Consider the following 22,862-nt stretch of genomic DNA (forward strand, 5'->3'; position numbering starts at 1 on the left):
TGGCTGCAGTGAAAGAAATCAGATCCTCCATATCCTGCAGAGGGCCAAACGCTTTCAAACATATTGCTGTCTGGACACCTGTATCTGGATGCTTATATTTACTCAATATATATTCAGTGTATATTTCTGAACAAATCTCTAATTTCTCTTTAGAGGCTGATCAGAGGTTTGTCTGATCAGCAGTTAATTTTTACATATTTAGATAATGAACAACCAGGTTGTCTGTCTTGATCTCTCCAAGAAATAATCAGTCCTATTAAATCCATTAAAACAGGAACAATACCTAACCCGGATAGTACAAGAAATACATTGTTGTTATTTTGGCTTCATTTCTACTGGAAGTGTATAAGGCAGCCTTCTTAAATCTTCTCCTTGCCTCTTTTAAAGAAGCATATAACTGTGATTCTGAAGCCTGGTGAAGACCCTTCCCATTGTTCAAGCAGTCATCCAATTTCTTTCTTAAAAGTGGGTACAAAATATTGACCGCTCCATTAGCATATAGACTGCTTTTTTTTTTTCCTTTCAGTCCTTTTTGACTTCTGGCGACTGCCTGGACTAGTCCCTGCAGTTTTCCAGGCAAGATTTTTCTGCCTCCTTCCTATGGCTGAGAGGGATTGGCCCAAGGTCACCCAGTTAGCTTCATGCCTCAGCCAGAACTAGAACTCATGGTCTCCCAGTTTCCCTTTGGTTATTTGCATATGTGGTTTTATAAAACATCTGGCAATATTGGATTATTATTATGTATTTTAACTTGTATGCTCAGAACTTCCCAATTAATGAAAAGGGAAGTAGAAATGCTTGAAACGAGTTATCCCAAAATATGGATTTCCTTAGTTTTTATCAGCTAGATAATTATCAGTATCCTACCGGTTGCCCCAGGATTTCTGCAAGTCTTCATCTGTTAAGATGTCCTGAGGAACCCTAAACCACCAATTTATCTCCTCTTACTTGCCTTGCTTACTTACCTTATTTGGTATTGGAACCATTGGCATCAGCCTGCCTTTTTCAACAAAGTGATGGTATTTCAGATATAATGGCATAAACTTCATTCTGATGGCATATGAGACTTTATTTACATAATTATGCATCTTCTATACCGAAATGTATTTATACTATCTAATAGTTCCAAAATTTATTAAGTTAATCCTTTAATTGGAAAAAGTACAATCTGTTTCCCATAAGTTCAAATGTCTCTATAGAAATGTGTAATTGGCAAGAAATAAAACCCCATTTAATTGTTGTATAAATATTTCAATATTGGGGAATAATTATTCCATGGAAACTTTCCTCAGTTCTGACAATAAATTTATTAGATTTTTATCACAGATGAAAGTTGATCTAAAAAGGTGGTTTAAAATTCCACAGACCCTATGGGGAAAGATAAATTGTAATTTAAATGAATATTGCTTTAGGAGTGATATATGATATCCTATGGTAATACTTCTAACATTTTAAACAGATTCATACGAGATTAAGACCATTTCAATGCAAGGACTAGCCCCAGTTTTTTCTTTAACTACCTATAGTTACTATATGAAGATGGGGGCAGGGGAGAGATTACCCTGATTTGTTAATAGTGTTTTCTGACCTTAATTTCCCTATGGAATGTGGGTGATCATGTAAAAAAATCCATCATGGTCATAATTATAGCATTTATTTATGATTTTGATTTCTTCAGCCACCCATTTGTACAAGATTCTGGGTGGCTTACAAAGGTTAAAACTAGTAATGTATTGTAAACAATTTAAAATAAAATAGAAATGGCCATGCCGGGGGATAAAACCACAACAATGAATAACAAATCACTCAGGCTCACTGGTGGGCTCACATAAGATCATAGGCCCAGAACTGTGGAAGGAGCCAACATTTCAAGGGTCTTTCATTATGGGAATCCTATAACTTTTCATCATAGTTGAGGCTTCACTCCATATTTAGCCCTAGTCCTATTATAATTCCTTCATCAATGTCTGCCAGACTTAGAGCAGAACCTGTTAGTTTAAAAAGAAAAAAAACCCAGAATCAATTATCAAGAGACAAAGCTAGGGCAAAAAAACAACGTTTGGAATTTCAAAAAAAAAATTGGAATTTATCGTTATATAGAATTATGTCTTTATTGTGAATAGCAAGGACAATAATTATTTAATATTAGAAAGAGTCACCCCAGATTTGGATTATAGAGCTGTGGTTACTTTTCATTTATGAAATGGTACTACTTCAGTGCAGCAGAAACACAGATAAAAATGGTCTTTCATCAGGTCAAAGCTTAATAATCTATTTAAAATGATCTTTCATTGGTCAAAGTTTAATGATCTATTTAAAAATTGGAAAGAATTATATCCTCTGTATGGAATATAATAACTGTTTGTTTCCTTTTTCTTTCTTTTTTGTGCATATTAACAATACAGGTAGTCCTCTGGAGTCCTTGGGATTCTCTAAGCTTGGTTGTTTTCTTGCAAATGTTTCATTTGTAAGAAAACAACTAAGCTCAGAGAACCCTAAGGACTCCACAGTTCAACCCTGAGCTACACATATTCTCTTCTATTGGTACAGGTAGTCCTCGCTGTCTGACCACAATTGGTCGCTAAGTGATGTGGTCATTAGGTGAAACATCACATGACCGCATCACTTAGCGACCGCAATCCTGGTTGCTGTTGTTAAGTAAATGTCCTGGTCATTAGGTGAAGCAACTTCTTTCTGGCTTCCCACAATCAAGCCAGTGGGGAAGCCAGCAGGAAGTTGCAAGCCCTAGGCACTGCCAGGTAGGGGAGGGAGCAAGTGGGCTCATGGGGATGTGTGGGAGGGTCAGGTGCACGGGGGTGTGGGTTGGGTACCACTCCACACCTGATCTACGCACCCCCATGCACCCCCTCACTCCCTCCCCCACTTGCTCCTTCCCCCATCCTCCATAGCTGAAAGTCTTGCTTGGATTTTCAGCATGAAGCTTTTTCAGGCAGCTCCCAAAGCCCCGTGCTTTGGGGGCTGCCTGAAAAACCTTTGTGCTGAAACTAAAGCAGGATTTCATCACGAAGGTTTTCAAGGCTGCCTGAAAATGCTCCCTGCCAAAATCAGGCAGCCCTCAGAAATGAGAGGGAGTCCTCTTAGCAGGCAGCAGTTGGTTTGCAACCTTCCCTGCTGGCTACTTTCCCAGTAGGTGGAACGGAAGATTGCAAATGGCAATTACATGATCGTGGGGCTCTTGGCAACCAGTCGTAAAGGTGAACTGATTGCCAAAGGCCCAGTTCACTGTAACTTCGAGTCAGGTCGTAAGTCCCTTCGTTCAGCGCTGTCATAACTTCGAACGGTCGCTGAACGAACGGTCAGATAGCGAGGACGATCTGTAATAATATAAGTAATTTTATATTTTATTTAAATTATTTTTAAAAAATTAGGGACAGTGTAAACCATGCTCTTTGCATGCCCCTCTGACTAACTGCTCTTATATACTGATTCAATTGGCCAACAGCTGGTTTTGCCAGCACAACCTTTGCTTTGCTTTGATCTGGTCACTGAAGCATCAACTCTCTTCCTGTTTTGCAGTGAGGAAGGGAAAGCAGTTCACTCAGTCACTGTTCCAGACACAATCACAGAGTGGAATGCAAATGCATTCTGTTTGGCGGACATAGGCTTTGGACTCTCCCAATTAACCACCATCAGGGTTTTCCAGCCCTTCTTTCTTGATCTGACGCTGCCATATTCTGTAATCCGTGGAGAGACTTTCCAGATAAAGGTCATCGTCTTTAACTTCCTCAAGGACTGTATCCAGGTGAGACCCCATTTAGGACAGTTCAGAATCTTTATCATTAGAGAAGAAAAGGAGGAGGAGGAAATTCACGATGTGCTTTAGACAAGTTAGAAATGGAGACCAAGATTGCAGACAGAAGCTGTGTATTCCTTCCTGTACCTGACAGATGATAGACTCCTAGTGGCCCACGTTTCTTCCCCACCAACCATGGGCAGAAGAAATGCATGAGGTACTTTCAGGCGTTTGCAAGGCAAAATTCTCCAGAGGGTTCCTGCCAATCTGAGCTGGCAAAAAGCAGTCTCCTTCATGATCATGAAGTTCTATTGGGCATTGCTCCATATTATCCCATCCTGCATGTGTAAGCTCAGGTGGCCCCAGGCACAGGCATTGGTGGTCAGCATAGATCCTTCCATGAGCTCATAGTGTGCCTTCCCCTCAGTAGTTGCCCTTTGCCTAAGCCCAGCTGCCTGGCCCATCTTGGGTCGCTTCCTTCTTATTCTCATCCAGGTGAGAACGACCTTGCTGGAGTCTCAGGAGGTGGAGGTGAAGCCATGTCCAGACTGCCAGTTCACCACCTGCCTGTGTGCTGAGGAGGCCAAAGTCTTCTCCTGGAACGTGACAGCCATGCAGCTGGGTAAGACTGAGGCTGAGGCAGAGGGATAAGGGAGTGGGGAGGTCTGAATGTTGAATCTTCCAAGAGCATCCCTTTAGTTTTCCAGATGCCTGTCAACAAAAGCACTCAGCAGAAGCGACACTGGAGCTTTGGAAGACAGGTGCGGGGATGGGTTTTCTTTCCAACCAAGATATTGTCCCTTCGAAACATCTGTTAAAGCTGGTGGGCTCCAGGTTGAGGACAGAGTCATGAATGTAGCCCATATCACTAATCATTCGACCCCTCCGCACTCAGATCTGCATCCAGCTCCATCTGTGAAGAGATACAGAGGTCGCCTTGGCATCGCATCCGCAGCATCCATTTGTGGTGGGAGGGCTTGTGGAATGGGTTTTGGGCAAAAAGGGAAGAGCGGGCATTTTTATTCACAGTCAAGTGGTGGCTGAAAGTCTGTAACTAGCTGCTCTCCATCACTTTTGCCTTCTCGTAGGGCACGTGAACATCTCAGTGAGCAGTGAGGCCGAGGAGACCCAAGAGTTGTGTGGCAACAAGATCTCTGTCACTCCCACGCGTGGCCGGTCAGACACAGTGATAAAATCATTACTCGTCAAGGTCAGGGCGGATATCAGTTGGCACTAACCAACATTCCAGAAGGGGCTGATGCTGGGATATTTTCTTTCAGCGTCAATGGCTGCTGAATTTTGCAGAGCCTTTGTGTTGCCAAGGCCAAGGCCAGATGGATGGCTGCTCTTCTTCAGCCAAAGAAAGTGGGCTCAGTCAAAGTCTTGCCATTGAGAAAGTCCTCCAAATCCCACCGCCAAATAACCCATAACTCCTTTTTTCTCCTACAGCCAGAAGGTGTCCTTGAAGAAGAGACCCAGAACACATTCCTGTGCTCTTCAGGTATGGCTGGGCTGGGGCTCTTGCTCAGCATTGCTGGGCTTGTGATGGGTCCCCAGAGGTCACAGATCAGCATGTTTTTCCGGTTGCCCGTTCTCTGCGAAGTAGCTCTGCTATAAGAAGGCGACGCAGCGATGTGTCCACCTGCTACAGAAGAGATGGAAGGAGTGGCAGGTGAAAAGGCAGAGTGTGTTCTTCAGCTAGGAGGTTCCTGCTTCAGTCTTTATGCAGGGCAGCCTTAGGCGCTACCTATCACACTCAGGTCCCCAATGGAAAAATGAGTTGATTATGCCCTGCACGAGCACTTGTTTGATAGATAAGGAATCTTCTGGGCAGTTGCAAAAACGTGTGCAATAAAGGTTACCACAACTGGATTGTTTTTGTAGCTATCTTAATTCCAGGTTTTTATTCACACATATAACCCCTCCAGGAGATCCAGCATCTGAGGACGTTGGCCTAACAATGCCAGAAGCGGTTGTGCAGGATTCTGGGCGGGCCACCGTATCTGTCATCGGTGAGGAAAGATGTCTTCTTTGGCAGAGAGGGAACAGACTCATGGTGGCAGGCTTAGCGCTTGACCTCCGCACGTTTCGCTGAACATTTGAAAGGAGGGCTATTGAAGCAGAAATGCAGCACGGTGCCTTGGGCTCTTAGGCGTATAGAAGTTGGGCAGTCTTGGCCATTGAGCAAAGACTTGCTTTAAAAACATCCCTAGTCAAGCATCTGCAGTGGGGCTGACCCACTGAGGAACAGCATCTGAGCAGCTGCTCCATGGCTTTGTGTAGTGTCCCCATGGCTGCCTGGCCAATTCGTCTTTGGTTTAGTTTGCAAGAACTTTCCCGGATGTTGTGTTTCAGATCCTAGGAGGAAGAAGGCGGCTTTCTGGATTTGGAGGAATATCTGTCATATTTCCTCCCTCTATTTTGTTAACATTCAGGAGATATCATGGGAGCTGCACTAGAAAATATAGACCATCTGCTTCAGATGCCCTTTGGCTGTGGTGAGCAGAACATGGTCAAGTTTGTTCCCAACATCGTTGTACTCCAGTACTTGGAAAAAACCAACCAGGCGACTCCAGAGATAAAGAATAAGGCAATAGCGCACATGAAGAGTGGTGAGTCGGGCCTTTTTCTATCGCTTTCTTATTTGGAAGGTCTTCTGAGCGAGGCAAGGCTTTGCAAGAACCAGGTGGCATCCAGGGCTGGATTAGGCTGGGACCTTGCCTGCCATCCCAGGGCCATCCATCCTTATACCAGCCACCTTTAGTCATTTTTAGTGAACGTTAAATGCTTTCTGCATTTTTACATCTTGGAAGTTTTTTTTATGTCTGAACATGATGCTTGTTGGGTTAAATTGAAGAGCGCCACAGGATAGAACTGAGAGCACTCTTTCCCCTTTGTTCTGCAGGATACCAGCGGCAGCTGCTTTATAAACATGATGATGGCTCCTACAGTGCCTTTGGAAAGAGTGACAAAGAGGGGAACACTTGGTAAGGGACTCGAGTGGAACGGCCATTTTTCTCAGAACGTTCCCTCCACTAAATTCACCAAAAGGAGAGGGAGAGTTACCTTTTGAGTTGCTAGCAGGGCTTTTACGCCTCCCTCGGTCTGAAGTAGAGAGATGTCTGTCCCTACCACCACCACCACCAGAACGTTATTAGGAGGATGCTTGCTGGGTCCACCTTTCAGGAGCTCTCTGGCTATTTCCCATGACCCTCAGCTGACGGGACAGCAGCTGCAAGGTCACGAGCGAGTGAGCGTGGAGAAGCTGAAGGTGCTTCTCCTTCTGTATTTTCCTCTTCTTTTCTTTTCTGCTGCTCAGGCTGACCGCGTTTGTGGCCAAGGCTTACGGCCAGGCAAAGCCCTACATCTATGTGGATGAAAAGCATATCCAGGATGCCGTGCACTGGTTGGGGAAGCACCAACTTCCCAGCGGCTGCTTTGAAAGTGTGGGAAGGCTCTTCAATAATGCCCTGAAGGTGGGAATGGCGTGATCTGGGACCGTAGCATAAGAGACACCCGTCTAGCAAAGAGGACTGGGCAGAGTCATGGGAATCAAGGTATCAATGTGAGGAAAAGGGCCCTTGTGACTTCCTCCCTGGCTTCTTCTCTTTGTCCACAGGGCGGTGTGGATGATCACCTTTCTCTGACAGCTTATGTCACTGCCTCTTTGCTGGAGCTGCAGCTAGAGAAGAATGTAAGTCCTCCCTTTGGCGGCTTTAACTTTCATGCACAGCTCTGGGCCATCCCCGGGGCCTTCCTGAGACTTTCTGGATGGTCCTGATGCAGCTTCTGCCTCCAGAAGTAACTAATCTAGGTTTTCCAGTCAGGGAACCAGCCTGTGGTACCAAAGCCAGCAAATGTAAGGGAGAGGGGTTGCAAGAAACCATTTAGGAACTTTTGGGGGTATTACAGAAGAACAGCCAACCTCAGGGATGGGGTAAGAACCCAAGTCCTGACTGGACAGGTTTTCTGCCCAATTACGGTAGCTCTGGGTAGATCACAGAGGATAGGATATCCTTATAGGTTATGCTCCTGCTTGAAACCTTACTGGGTATTTTGGGATTATAGGGGAGCATGGTAGATGACGCCTTACTCTGCCTGAAGAGGAGCCTGAGCTCTGTGAACAGTACCTACCCAAAGGCTTTGCTGGCTTATGTCTTCACGTTGGCTGGGGACACAGAGACCCGGCAACAGCTCCTCAGAGACTTAGAGGAGGAAGTTCTCAAAACAGGTAGGGACAGTTCTGATTAAGAATGTTCTGTTTGGGCAGCTGCTCTTCTGTGAACTTCATGAATTCTCAGACACACCTTACTAGATGCCTTTAGGTGAACTCATTTCATTTTTATGAGGTATGCATCGTTTTTTTTAAAGAATGACTCCAGATTATTCTGTTGAGATAGTTCAGTGAAACGTTTGTCCTGTTCCAATGAAAGGCCATTCTTTTGTCCATCATATCTGTGGGAGCATTTTTCTCCCATAAACTTCTTTCTGAGAATTTGGGGGTGGGGGTGGGGAAAGTAATGTTTCTGTTCTGAAAGGTCTCTCCAGGCTTATAGCTGGTGTCAGAGCTTGTTCAGTCTCCAGAATGGATGGGCCCAAAAATGTTGGCTTTTTTATTTGGGAGGCTGGGAAACTTAGGAAGCAAATGGATGCCTTAAGCATACAGCATACATTTCTCCCCTTAAAATTCATGAAGCCTCCCTCTCAAAAATTTTCTTTTTTAAATAGACTCATGTGCTATGGCTTCCTATTAATGTCCCATTTTGTCCATGCCTCCTGAGTTATATTCTTGCACTAAAACAAAGGTTATACTTTTGAAAGGAAAAGGCTAAACATTCTAGGAGCAAAAGAGTGCTTCAGAGAATATGTCCGTTAGGATGAGCTGGGTTGGCAGCCTAAACTTGTTAATGTTTGCTAATAACTACTCGGTGGGCTTTTTGCTATCCTATCATTAAGTTACTATTTTTCATTATGGAGTTTACTGACAGGCTCCCCCTTGTTTATTTTCCTAACAGCCCTATAAAGAGCATCATTACAATTCCCATTTTGGCAGTACAGGTAATCCTCACTTAACAACCACAATAGGGACCAGAAAATTGGTCGTTGAGCAGGATGGTCGTTAAGCAAGTCACCACATGACCAGACCCCATTTTACAACCATTTTTATGATGTCATTAAGCAAATCACTGCAGTCATTAAGCAAATCGTGATCATTAAGTGAATCATGTGGTCATTAACCAAATCCAGCTTTCCCAATTGACTTTTTTGCCAGAATTAGCTTAACAACCATGTGATTTGCTTAATGAACGTTGTAAAAAAGGTAGCAAATCACGATCAGATGATCATGGGGGTAGTGTGACAGTTTGTGATGGTCATAAGTGCAAGTACAGGTCATAAAGCACTTTTTTATGAGGCCATTATAACTTCAAACCATCATTAAATGAGTGGTCATTAAGTGAGGACTACCTGTAATATGAAACTTGCCCACAGACATCCAGGAAGTAAATAATTGAGAGGAATTTGAATCCAAATGCTATGTTCTAATCAGTGACTTTCTATGAAGGTGCCAAGGGGGTAAGAGAAAAGGCAGCTCCTGAACAACAAGCTGCTTAGACCTCCCATAATTAATTAATTAATTTTAAAGAGATACAAATTTACAATGTAAAATACTCGCTAACACAAAAGGCTTGCCTACAGGAGTTTAGCTAAGCTCTCAGAGTGGCTTGTTATTCAATATATATGGAAGTTTAGCTTCTAAGGTTTCTTTCTCTTTTTTAGAAACATCAGTCTCGCAGACTGAAATCCTTGCCTACTTTCTCTTGGCTTACCTGTCTAAACCAGAGATATCCACAGATGATATTAAGCATGCCTCCAAGATAGTGCGGATCCTTGTCAAACTACAAAATCCATATGGAGGCTTTTATTCCACGCAGGTAAAGTTGTGGGAAGGGAACTATTGGAGTAAAGCATATGTTGGTGTTAGGATGGGTGATGAATCAAAAATAACAATTCTGCCAGTGGATCATTGACCCAGTAAGAACTTTCCCCATGTGTATCTCACCAGTATTTCCTGCTGGATCCCCATAATATTGCCTTCATCTCATCACTAGCCACTGGAGGCAGCCTCAAGTCATCCTTAGCCATACCAGTGTCAAAGTATTCCACCATCATTCCAAGGACAAACTCAATCTGTGCAAAATCTGTTAGGCTTTGTTACCCACTACTTTGTCACTGAGAACAGAGGCAATAGATGCAAAGAGGGATTAGCAATGGGGACAACACATTTCATGGTAGTATAGCTTTCTGCTAATCCAAGAATGGGTGGATAGCACTTCAGTTCAGCAGATGGGGGAGAGTGATAGCTATGGCTAACAGAGGCAGAGTTTGTGACAAAACTCTTCAGGCAACTTTTATAGTAGGAAATGCCCTAAGGGAAGGAGATTTCAAAACAGAATTGTAAATCTGTTCAATTTATCATATTAAAGTAGAAAATAATTAAAAGTCTTGTATTTCTGTAAGTCATACAGCAAGATGCTTCATGTAAAACTGAGTCATAGATTCAGAGCCACAGAACATGTCATGTACAGGTAGTCCTCAGGCAATTGGGACAGGAATTTCTGTCACTAAGTGATGCAATCATAAAGCGCAATGTCATGTGACTGCATTGCTTAGCAACAGCAGTCCTGGTTGCTATCATAACCCCAGGACTATGCAGGTCATTAAATAAGGACCTCATGTGACCATGATGTGGAAAGAGGCAGGGGTGCCAGGCAAACACACAGGCGGGTAAGAGCTACAGGCAGGTGAGTGGGCATTAGGGAGTGCAGGTGGGCGAAAAGCGGCAGGAGCAGGAACGACTTGTGAGCTGCCAGTTTCCCCATTGACTTTGCTTTGCTACTACCATCGTAATTGTGACCCAGTTATCAAGCACCCAAATCTCAATCATCAGTGACCATGGGGACGCTGCAGTGGCCACAACTCCAAGGACTTGTTGTAAGTCCCCCTCATTCGGTGCCGAATGAGGGGACGGCCTTTGAATGGTCTCTGAACAGTTCACAGTAGTCATAACCGAAGGACTACCTGTATATTGATATACATGTTATAGGGAAAAGCTGCAGCCAGTACTCTGGAAAAAGAGGTTTCCTAATGAGGACACAGCATAGTCCAGCATCAGACTGCTTCAGGTCAGTTATGCTTGTGGGAAGGAGTCATGCAAATCTTACATTCATTTATATACCTAAGCAAGTATTCATTTGATGGGTAAGAAGAAATGGAGCATATGTGTTTTCATCAATAATTAAGTGCTTGGGGGGAGCAAGATGATCATATGCAAAAAAATGGAAAAGCAATGAAATACCTACAGTAGAAGAGTTATAAAATTAACTGAACTTGCAGAAATGGCCAAGCTGACCAGTCTTGATGAAGGACTGGAAAGATGTATGAACTTTTGTTGAAAGAAGAAAAGACTGAATTGATGATTTCTGGATTTGGGGATTAAAAAGGGCCAAAGAGGATGGGGAAAAAAATAAGATGACAATTAGCTGATAGAAAGAAGCGCAGAAGGCATAACTATATGTTTTCATTTCATTCCTTTTTCTTTCTTTTTTGTTTGTTTTGCATATTTTTACTGTATCAAAAAATTCTAATAAAAATATAAAAAATAATAATTAAGTGCATGGGAATAGAATATAAAAACTCAAAGAATGTTGAGAGAAGTTTGATGTAAATAGTCACTCAAAAGAATAAACATTCACTATGCTGGTAAGAAAGACGCTGCTTTAGAAGAAGCTGCAGCAGCGTTTATTCAGGAAAAGCAGAGAAAATGTGGTTAGGGGAGTTTCCTGCCTCTGAGAAGAAGCCAGTCAAAGGACAGGAATTAGCCTAGAACGAGGTAAAGCGCAGCAGGCAAAACAGAGAGCAGCATTAGGGAACAGAAATAGGAAAAGCCTACTTTGAAAGTGGAGCAGGAAAATGCACCTGGAGGACACATCTGTGGGGTTGAGCACAGTACAGGGCAGTGTTGTCCATTCCTTCCCTCCAAAATGGTTGCTGGCTCATACTTGCAACAAGGCAATCTGGTGGTGCAGATCAGCCATGAGAGGGAATGAAGTCCCTCCCAGGATACCAAGGGACTAAAGCCAAGAATGAAATTCACCTTCCAGGGAACCCACCTTGTGCTTGGGGCGTGGGAGGGAAGGACAAAGTATGAGCAAGAGCTACTGCTCCACAGGGAAGATGGACAGAGGACTTAACATAAGCATGGTGTCAGAGTCTGCACACTCAATCCCAAAATTCAGTAAACCCTCTGGAGACCAAAAGTTCCATCAGAGATTTCTTTATTCAGGAGAAGCATACAGCATCATAGTTTGTTGAGTCTAATTCTACATAGCAAAGCCTTGTCCTTTTAAGCCCAACTTCCCCCCCCTTCTAGGTTTCTATTCCCGCTTGCAGCTCTTTGCGCCTTGCCCCGGTTCTCACACCTCCTGGCCTTGGATGTCTGTTTCAAGATAGAGATAACGGCACCTGGCCTCCTCTTCCCCCCTTTTATGGCAGGTCAAGCAAACGGTTAGAATAACATTCCCAGTATTTCACTATTGGTCTATGGTTAGCAATAAAAGCAAAAGTATGGTTAGCAATAAAAGGAAAATAAAAACAATTGAAGGTTCTGGTTTGCGTAGATCCTAACATGCCGCCCTCCAACGGAACGAATGTTCCTACATTCGGAAGAAAATCTGGAAAAGAAGATCGAGATATTACAATGATCATTAATATGGTTACTTAGGTTTGTCAGGGTATTTTGAGTGAAAGCAAGCAAGTAGTTTAGGGGCTTTAACATTAATACTGTCCACCCATTCGTGATGGGTTTTGGGGAAATGTTTCCATTGAATCAAGTACTGGAGTTTGCCTTTATATTTTCTAGAGTCCAAAATGTCTTTTACTTCGAAATGGCTTTGTCCCTCAATCATGATGGGTGTTGGTGGAGTTGTTTCTGGATGCCAAGTCTCAGATTGCTTGAATGCTTTTAGTAAATTCGCATGGAAAACAGGATGAATATTTCTATAATGTTTTGGGAACGATAGTTTAAATGCCACAGGATTTATAACCTTCTCAATTGGGAAAGGCCCCACATATTTTGGAGCACTTCATTAATTAGTTGCATAAACACCCCGGGCGCTCCCGAAAGACCGAATGGGAGGACCTTGTACTCATAGCAGCCAAAAGGCGTCGAAAATGCTGTTAAATGCTCGTCTCCTTCGCGAATTCTTACTCTGAAATATGCCTCCCTTAAGTCCAATTTAGTAAATATTTTCCTCTTTGACAGTTGAGCAAGCAGGTCCTTCATCAAAGGGAGGGGATACTTATTCTCTTTGCAAATTGCATTGAGACCCCTATAGTCCGTACAAAGCCTCAAGCTTCCATCTTTTTTTTCCCGAAATAAAACGGGTGCTGCCGTGTGTGATTTAGCTGGCTGTATAAATCTCCTTGCCAGATTGGTGTCTATACATTCCCTCAGAGCGGCAAGCTTTTTCTGGGTCATTGAATAAGTTTTCTTTTTTGGGAATTTAGCTCCTGGCTGAATCTCTATAGCACAGTCATTGTCTCTGTGGGGAGGCAGTGTATCTGCTTCTTTTTTGCTGAATACAGCCTGTAAATCCCTGTAGGGCTCAGGAATGCTTTTAAGGGACTCTGGGTCCAAATCTAGTGATTTGCCCATGCTGCTAGCTGTTGCCGCCGTTGCAGTTTTTATTTTTCCTGGCTGCTCAGGTCCCAAATAAATTCCATCTGCAAATTGCAGTTGCCCCGTCTTCCAAAAAACTCGGGGATCCCACCTTTTCACCCAGTTTGCTCCAAGGATTAGGGCGTAATTTCCTAAAGGAGCCACTAAACATTTAAGAGTCTCTCGGTGGGTCCCTACTTGTAGCTCAAAAGGCTCCGTGCGATACAGCACAGCCCCTCCCCCTGCTTTTGACCCATCCAGCTGGGTGAACACTATGGGAGTCCTTATTTTCTTCACCCTTAGCTCCAACGTGTTAACCAGTATGGGACTGATCAAACAGCGTGAGCAGCCGGTATCCATTAGCGCAGTTAGCGTGGCTTTGTATTCTGTTCTGAGCGCTGAAATAGTCACTTTAAGGGTGGTAACATTCACCGACTCATCGTCATCGGAGTCGTCCTCCTCCTCCTCCGGTTCAGCCTTGGGTTTGTGAGCAGGTTTGTCGGGCTCGACGCTTGCCTCTTGTTCTTTTCCAACCAATCCATTTTTGTAAATGATGAGGTCTGGGAACGGCGATTCCGTACCTGCCGCTGCGGTTCCTTTTTTCCCTTTCGTGCCGGGCTTTTGTGCTGCTCCAGCAAGCTTTTTCGCCTCCCCCGCCCGTCTGGGTGGCAGTTTAGGACAGGAAGGCGCCAAATGACCGGGCTCCCCGCAGTGGAAGCAAACACGATTGACCCCTCTAGGAAATCTCTCGTCTCCTCCTCTCGATGGTTGTCTTCGGGACGTCGCCGCCAGGGCGCTGGGTCTCCTACCGAAGTCCGGGTCTATTCTTTTCCACTGGGCTTCGACATTACCCGCGTGCTGGATCCATCCATCTAGGGAATTTGGGTCTCCCCAGGCGAACGCTAACTTCCAGAGGTCACGACCCATTCCTTGCTGGAAGCAGTCAATTTTGAACTGCTCTGGCCAATCCGGAAGCAGCCCCGCAACGCCGCGAAACTCCAGGACGTACTCGCCGAGGCTACGGGTTCCCTGCCGCATCGTGCTTAGTTGCGCCCGGGCTTGGGTGACTAGTCCTGCGTCCTCAAATCTCCTGCGAAGAGCAGTTAGGAACCCACCCAGGTAGTTTAGTTCTGGCGCTTGTGCTGCTCGGAGCTGGATCAGCCACTCCCCCGCTTTGCCGGTGAACACTCTGCAGATGTAGAGTGCGCGCTCCCGGTCGGAGGCAAAAAGATGCCCCGTCTGCTCCATGCATATGGTGATTTGAGCCATGAAATTGGGTACTTCATTTGGGTCCCCGCTAAATTTTTCGGTTAACCCCCAGCGCTTTAAAAGGGCATCTTGCTGGGCTTGGATTGGGGCAACCCTCCGGGGTATCATCGGGGCGGGCGCAGGTGGCGGAGCTGGGCCAGCCGGAGGACCCGGGGCTGCGGGGGTTGCAGGCGTGGTTGGTGGGGCTATTAGCGATTCCTCCAGCCTTTCTTCTTCGCCCTCCCCCTCTGTGCCCGGGCTCTGGTACAGACCTGAACGACGGACGAGTTCGCTCATCCTCATCAGCTCCCTCTTTATCAAGGTGTTTTCCGATTGCAGGATCTGCACACAATCTTCTAGGGTCCCCCTCCGTGTGGATTCGGTTCTCCCTGTCGTCAGGGCCCAGCGCTTATCAGGGGCCATGTCTAGGAATGACATCTCCCCAGTCAGCTCTTCCATGCTCCACAACTTAGTTTTGCACCAGTCAGGTTTCCGTGGCGGTGGGAGAGTAGGGTAGGTACCGGTTAGGGATTCCTCCCCCTCAGATCCACCTACGGCCCCGGCCACGGGGCACTCCTCCTCCATTTCCGCAGCCGCGGTCGGTTTTTCGAGGGATTTCTCCACGGTGGTTGGTTCCCCAGTAAATCCCTCGTAAAGTGGAGGAGACTCAACAAAATGTCAGAGTCTGCACACTCAATCCCAAAATTCAGTAAACCCTCTGGAGACCAAAAGTTCCATCAGAGATTTCTTTATTCAGGAGAAGCATACAGCGTCATAGTTTGTTGAGTCTAATTCTACATAGCAAAGCCTTGTCCTTTTAAGCCCAACTTCCCCCCCCTTCTAGGTTTCTATTCCCGCTTGCAGCTCTTTGCGCCTTGCCCCGGTTCTCACACCTCCTGGCCTTGGATGTCTGTTTCAAGATAGAGATAACGGCACCTGGCCTCCTCTTCCCCCCTTTTATGGCAGGTCAAGCAAACGGTTAGAATAACATTCCCAGTATTTCACTATTGGTCTAGGGTTAGCAATAAAAGCAAAAGTATGGTTAGCAATAAAAGCAAAATAAAAACAATTGAAGGTTCTGGTTTGCGTAGATCCTGACACATGAAGGTTTTCTGACCTGCCATTATTTTATTTGTTAATACCTTTTTGAAACCTTAGTGATGGGGGGAAAAATATGCTGAAATTCAAAAACTAAACCATAAGACTACAGAGGCATGAAGCCTAATGGCTTCAAAGTGGAATGCACTTAAAAACTTTATTATTAACAAGATTATTATTTTCTTCCAGGACACTGTAGTTGCCCTACAAGGTTTAGCCAGGTATGCAGCCTTGACATACATTGAGATAGAAAACCTAAAGGTGGTGGTGAAATCCAGCAAAGGCTTCCAGCATGAATTCCATGTGAACAAGAAGAACCGGCTGGTGCTGCAGCAGGCCTCCCTCCCAGAGATCCCTGGCCAGTACGAGGTGGAGCTATCAGGGCATGGCTGTGCTTATGTGCAGGTGAGCCTAGAGGGGTCAATAATAAAAGCTTGTGTGATTTTGGCCTTTTACCCACTGAGAGCAGCATTTAATACTCAGAGGGCGATACCTTGAATTTGAGGAATACCAACTAAATAAAATCCACATGTGTGGTCTTGCCCTACAACCACAAACTTCCCCAGCTAATATCTACTGTAATGCATTGGCTGTCCTTATTACTGTATGCTATATCTCAGCATTGGCAGATAAAGGTTCATGTGAACTTGTTAGCAGGGGCAGTGACAAAAAGAGTTAGATAAATTAACCTCCATGATTTCAGAATATGTACACTCCACATCCCCATGAACATATTTCACCTTTAGAAAATGCCCATAGTAAGATCTTGATTTTACACACCCCCATTCAGCAGGCTTCAGGTGACTGAAATGTGAGCTCAGACTTCACAGACAAAATCTATTGTTTCTTAAGCTGTCCAGACAGTATTCATATATTTACATAATTTATATAAATTATGTGTGAGTTCTGTAAAACCTGCATACGTTTTCTTAAATTACATAAATTATTAAATTACATGCAATTTATGTATATTATATAAATTTTGATTTAATGGACACCCCTTCCTCTCGATTGGTTTTTAACATTGGGGTTTTATGCAATTTGCTTTGAGGGCAGCAGGATTAGTAAACGCCATTTTATTCATACGTTGATTGTATTTGGTCAACATTGTTGCCCCACATTACAACGCAAATTGGAATACAGCAACTAATCTTTTCTTCCAATTAGACTATCCTTCGATATAACCACCTACCACAGAAGACAAATATTTTTACTTTGAATGTGGAAACATTCCCAAAAGAATGCAACTTCGCGTCCAGGAAGTATTTTGGCATCCAGCTAAAAGTGAGGTATGGTGGATTCTTCAGCTCAGGATAACTTCATTAGCAGTTCCCACACCTAATGAGAGCCACTTGCTTTTCCTGCTAACATTGTTACTTATGGTTATAAACTGCTGGGAGTGCTTGGTAGATTCAGTGGCGAACAAATGAATGAACTTCTGCTCCCAGTAAATTATTATCTTCCCCAGCAGAAAGTTTCCTTTTATTTACCACTATATAACTCATCCCATTCAGGTAAACCAGATAACTGGCCAGCACTTTGAACTGTAGCAGAGCTGAATACTGCACCACATTCTCATTCAGAAGTGCCCTTCTTCATTAGGAAACATGTTAGACAGGCCAGCAAGATGTGTGGCTAGCTGCCATGATAACTTAACTCCTTCTGCCTTGGTTGCTCATCTTCTTTCAGTTAGTCCAAAATGCTGAGTAATGCTCAGGGAAAACTTTGTATTTGGGGTAATCTAAGATAGTGAGCAGCCAAAGCACAGCAGAACTGCTAGCACCTTGAAAAACAAAAATTGCTTCACACTTTGCAGGCTCAGAGAATCATCATTGGAGAAAAGGAGTCTGTGAGTCTCTTGAACCCAGAGAAAGGCCACTGTCATATGCCTTTTTTCAGCTGGATTCATATTTTCCAGAATTTTCAGCATTGCGGTTTTGACTGAGAATTCTCTTGTTTCTTTGTGTAGCTACATAGGCCAACGAGAGACAAGCAATATGGCCCTAATAGAAGTGAATTTAGTATCAGGATTTATTCCTGTGAAGAAGTCTCTGAAAAAGGTGAGAAAGTTTTAACTTTCATCTTCTGCTGTTCCTCAGGTATGTTAAGAAACATTTTTAGCATTTGTGGTAACAATTACCCTTATATATATTAAGATGACCCCAGTCATCTCAGCCCGCCCCACTCGGTCCAGCAGAAGGGGCAGGTTCCAGACCCCACCCATCAAGGAATTTCGATAGGTGGGGTCTAGGCAGAGAACCTTTTCTGCTGTAGCGCCCGCCCTATGGAAGGAACATCTTGCCGCCTGAGGTGCAGTGTGCCCCCTCCCTCGTGGCCTTCAGGAAAGAGATCAAATCCTGGCTCTGCCAGAAGGCCTGGGGGCCAGAGGGGGACCCGCACCTGTGGAGATGGCTGGTGGGGTGAGGGGTTGTCCCCCCCCCAGCATCTTACAGGTTTTTTAGGGCCAAATTATAGGTGGTTTTTAGGCCATTTTTATATATGTTTTTTAACTATTTATAGATTATGGTCTGGAGAGTCCTGTGTTTTTTCTTTTTTATTATTGTGAGCCGCCCAGAGTCACCCATTGGGGGAGATGGGCGGCATACAAATTTGAAAATAAATAAATAAATAAAACATTATACGCTTGCTACTATGGAATTCAACAAACTGCTGTTATTGCCAGCTTTCAGAATCTTGTTGGCTTGCCCTGATGATATGAGAACAATTAGAGGATATTAGAGGACACTATAACCTCTTTTAACGAGGAATACTTACCACAAATTTTACTACAGGTAATCCTCATTTAACAGTGCTAATTGGGACTGGAAACACCATCGTTAAGTGATGTGGTTGTAAGTTGAAAAACCACATGACCACACTGCTAAGCAGTGACAGAGCAGTCCCAGTTGCCATCCTTAAATGGCAATCATGCAGGTCATTAAGTGAGGACCTCACGTGATCATAAATTCCAACTTCCTGCTGGTTTCCGCATTGGCTTTGCTTGTGGGAAGCTGGCAGGGAACATCACAAATCGTGAACACATGACCACGGGGATGCTGCAACAGCCATAAGTACAAGGCCCAGTTGTAACTACTACTTGTTCAGCACTGTCAAAATTCAAACAGTCGATGAATGAGTGGTATTAAACAAGGACTGCTTGTATTAGGATCTACACCTATTCTTTAAAATACTGTGGGATGGAGAGATACTTGTCAGGTCAGAAGATGTAAATTGCATGTACTGCATATGTATTGCTTAAACCAAAAACGGTATCAAAACCTCTAAAAAGCTTCCAATGGCAATTGCTACTCACTGCATCTCACAGACCTGTGAAAACATGTAGAGACCTCTTGGCATTCCAGCATTTTTAAAAAGGCAGCTCATCCAGTGACAAAGATTCAAGTCTAACTAGCTAGAAAGAAAGGTGGGACCTATGAGGAATTAGAGCAGAATGCAACCCACAGGCTATGGACTGGCCATCCCCATTGTTAATATGAATATCCTTTAACCTATATGTCACATATAATCTCACGTTGTGTTTTGCATAGATCTATATTCAGCACAATTAGTTCATGGCTCATATGACCTGTATCTCAGTCAAACTGTTCCCTGACTGTGCTTTACTGTTCTGTATTCTGATAGCTGGAAGGTACAGCCCATGTAAAGAAAGTAGAATTTGACCCAGACAAGATCAGTATCTATCTTGATCAGGTAAGACCTCTGTTTAACATGGAGCTGGGTTTGGAGGGAGCCAAGGTGATGTGGGCATTCGTTCCAGATGACAATTCATCTTCTGGGCAATAAGGAAAAGGTGGAATTAATACTAGGACTACTATCTGTGGACCTAAGACCTGGCATCAAAGCAAAACCTTTCTCTACCTTTCTCTTTCTTCAGTTGGATAATACAGTTCAAAACTACAATTTCTATGTGGAACAAGAAGTTAAAGTAACAGATCTTAAACCTGCAATAGTTAAAGTTTATGACTATTATCATCCAGGTAAGTATCTCTCTAGTTGCTCCCCATTTCTATGTAGTTACATTACTCTCCTCCTTTTAGCCCCAAAGAACCTGGGTAAACTTTTCCATCCATGTGATATGGGAGGTAATGTGTTTTGCTTTTAGGAAAAGATGTTTGTTCTTGTAAATTATACTATTTATTTTAATTTTATGGTTGCATTATTATCTTGTAAATTATCTTGCGTGCTTTTATCTGGGAAGTGGCATAGAATGGAATATAAGACATCACTGCCAATTCTTTTTTTATTCAGATGACAACGCTGTTGTTGAATATAATGCTCCTTGCAGTGAAGGTAAGGATGATGTAGGGATGCTTTTACAATTTTTTGTCTTGCTGATTGACTTCTTTGTCCAGATTATGGTCCAATCCACAGTTGCTGTTGAAAACTTCTTTTGGAGTGATGAAGTGGCATCGTCTCACTCCCAGTGTGATTGCAGCTCCTTTGGCAAAAGGGCTGGAGAGATCAAACTGAAATATGGCCATTTTGTACATTCCAGCCATATTTCAGAGCTCTTAAAAGTTTGCAGTGTTCTAGGCTGGGTCTGCTACATACTCAACATTTATTCTGCAGTCTGTTTTACAGACATCATTGCTTCTCTGATGCAAGCTGCAAGCAGATATCATTAGACTTTAGACACTGTCAGAATTTTGGGGTGGCTACATCCTGTTTTGTCTATACCTATAGATGGGACATAGTCACAGGTGGAGGGAAAGTTAAAATTCCTCCTCCCTTTTTCTTCTCTAATATAGTTGCAAACTGTTGATCAGAGTATATCTACTTTTTAAAACAAAACATTGTTTTAAGCATTACAAAATTTCTTTCCTGCAATTCTATAGTTGTTGTTGTTCCTTCTTAAAGCTTGTACTCTTGATTATGTAACGCGTTACATTATTCTGATCAGGACCGGGAAGGGCAGTTCCATGCTGCAGCTTCAAGCAGTTTGTCACCCATGCATAAATCAGGTAGAAATAAAGAAATCACTTCCCTGGTTTCTACCTATACTTCCACTTTGATCATGATGATAGCCTGGAATTCTGTCTGGACTGTGCTTACCACAGCCCTCATTGGAAGATTCCCCTGCTTCTTTACTCTTATCATCCATGCCAGGAAAGCAAACACCAATTGCTTTTCTCTCCATGGACAGGACTTTTGAGGACATACAGTGTCCATTGATAGATACAGTCTGGAAAGAAACCAGACTTCTCTCTTTGACTCCAGCTCCTATTAGACACTTTCCCATCTGATGCACTGACTGGTAGACCAGTAAAAAAAAAAAAAAGATAGAAAATGCCACAGTTTTACCATTATTCCTACCACTCTGACTAATCAGGAAGCTGGCAGAATTCTTGTCTATTTTACATGGTTTACCGGGAAAAAAAATGGACTGGTGAAAAACTCAGCCTTTCACTGGTCTATCAGTGAACCTGTTAAAATAAGAAAGTCTACCCTATCCCCAGTCCAGCACCCCGGGATGAAAAGTCCATGAAGACAGCAACCAGTGACCAGAGGGGTGGGAGCACTTCTGCCCCAGCACACAGAATATTTGGAATGGACGCCTTTGCTGACGGTGTAATGAAGTGCAGCAAGAGCGCAGCACGGTCTGAACAGCCCGAGCCATAAAGCCCTGCTCTTGCGGCCTAGCCACTTGTCTTCCCAGTGGACTGATGACAGGTGGAGGCTTATGCTGGTGCACCCTGGTTGTGTAGATCAGCCCTAAGAGAAAAAGTGAGTGAGTGAAAGAAAACTGTAGTTAGTGCAATTAATGCTGAAATATTTAAAAAGAGGGCAAAGAAAAAGTTATATCACAGCAAAGTTAATTTTAAAAGATCTTTAAAGGAAGGTAGGTGATTATTTTTATTACTTTTTAATTGATCTGTTATTTTAGCCAATTATTATTTAAGTAATGCAAAATTGTTTATACTGTTGTGGTTTTATTGTTGAGATGGTAACTCTCCAGGAATCTCTTGATTGTAGTGAGTTTAAAAAATTAAAACATACAAAGGATAGAAAAATTGTGGGAAAGCAGTTTGCTTTTTTAAAAAACAGCAAGACCCATTCTGATCATAACAGAAAAAAAGGAAATAGATGGGACAGGCAAACTTCTCTAAAACAAAATGTACATAAAAATGGGGAGATAGACACACTAAAAAGGAACAAAAATCACAGTGTAGAAAGTCAATTTCTGTTCCATTACTGACTTACAGTGGGAAAGCATTGATTCTGTAGTGCTAAGAACGATTTTTCTAGAAATATTCCACAAAAAGTCATGGAATAATATATAATCTTGAATTTCTGTTTCTTTCCATAGGAAAATACAAAAAAGATGTCCACTGAAATCCTTTATCTTCATATCTGAATTATTCTAGTGTGAACACTAAAATTTCTGGAAATGATTGTTCTTGTCTTGTTTCATTCTGACGGGGATGCTGATGTTTTTCGTCTTACGCCAGCACAAGTGGCCTCTCTGGTTCCCTGCCGCTGTGCTTTATTTCGTTGCAGGCAAATGCCTCCATTCCGCTTGGCTTCTTGTGCTGTGGCAGGAACCTTCTCTCTCCCCTCCAGCCACCCATTTTCTCCTGGGCTGCAGGGTCACCTGCCTTTTTCAGAAAAGATTATGACGAGTGACACCAGCGGTTAATTATGAGTTTGGATAGGAAAAGAGCCAAACGCTGAGAAGAGATAACAGTGAAAGCTGTTTTGCTGTTGATTTTTTTAACAGTCCCCCAGTGAGATGGTGAAAGGGGGGCTTTAAAACAAGCAGACCTCCTCATTTATGGAGCGGTGGAAGAGTGGGCCTTTTCATTTCACTTTTCAAACCGGGGAAATTGACAGGAGCTCTTGCCAGCTTTACCTTGTAGCCCATGTCACAGAAGAATGGGAAAATTCTGGTGTTCTCTTTTCATTCTCTTTTTTTTACTGGTGGGCACACCTAATGGGAAGGTGTCCAGTCCAAGGAGGAGTCAGTGGAGAGGGGGCTCATATAAAAGATGTATTAATAAAGCAAATTCCTGCCCATGGAAACGA

General features: G+C 43.5%; 1 protein-coding gene across 2 annotated transcripts in view; it reads left to right on the top strand.

The window, feature by feature from the left end:
• The window catches only part of LOC103063139 (alpha-2-macroglobulin-like protein 1), a 55,205-nt gene extending 32,973 nt beyond the window's left edge, over positions 1–22,232 (top strand). Inside the window, exons 20-37 of one of the 2 annotated variants that reach the window (XM_088137568.1) lie at positions 3,538–3,763; positions 4,250–4,376; positions 4,843–4,964; positions 5,204–5,255; positions 5,683–5,766; positions 6,190–6,366; positions 6,660–6,741; positions 7,074–7,230; positions 7,374–7,448; positions 7,823–7,985; positions 9,533–9,687; positions 16,008–16,223; positions 16,986–17,107; positions 17,788–17,878; positions 19,461–19,529; positions 19,714–19,816; positions 20,088–20,129; positions 20,740–22,232. In XM_088137568.1, the coding sequence (XP_087993694.1) occupies positions 3,538–3,763; positions 4,250–4,376; positions 4,843–4,964; positions 5,204–5,255; positions 5,683–5,766; positions 6,190–6,366; positions 6,660–6,741; positions 7,074–7,230; positions 7,374–7,448; positions 7,823–7,985; positions 9,533–9,687; positions 16,008–16,223; positions 16,986–17,107; positions 17,788–17,878; positions 19,461–19,529; positions 19,714–19,816; positions 20,088–20,129; positions 20,740–20,795 (2,119 nt within the window). In that variant the 3' untranslated portion in view covers positions 20,796–22,232. The remainder of the gene's footprint in view (positions 1–3,537; positions 3,764–4,249; positions 4,377–4,842; positions 4,965–5,203; positions 5,256–5,682; positions 5,767–6,189; positions 6,367–6,659; positions 6,742–7,073; positions 7,231–7,373; positions 7,449–7,822; positions 7,986–9,532; positions 9,688–16,007; positions 16,224–16,985; positions 17,108–17,787; positions 17,879–19,460; positions 19,530–19,713; positions 19,817–20,087; positions 20,130–20,739) is intronic. The other variant, XM_088137569.1, reaches the window with a different exon arrangement.
• Positions 22,233–22,862: the final 630 nt, after the last annotated feature.

Source organism: Python bivittatus, unplaced genomic scaffold (assembly GCF_059951505.1).
Source record: "Python bivittatus isolate LINGU-HERP-01145 unplaced genomic scaffold, Pbiv_v1 ctg000220_np1212, whole genome shotgun sequence".
Lineage (NCBI taxonomy): Eukaryota > Metazoa > Chordata > Lepidosauria > Squamata > Pythonidae > Python > Python bivittatus.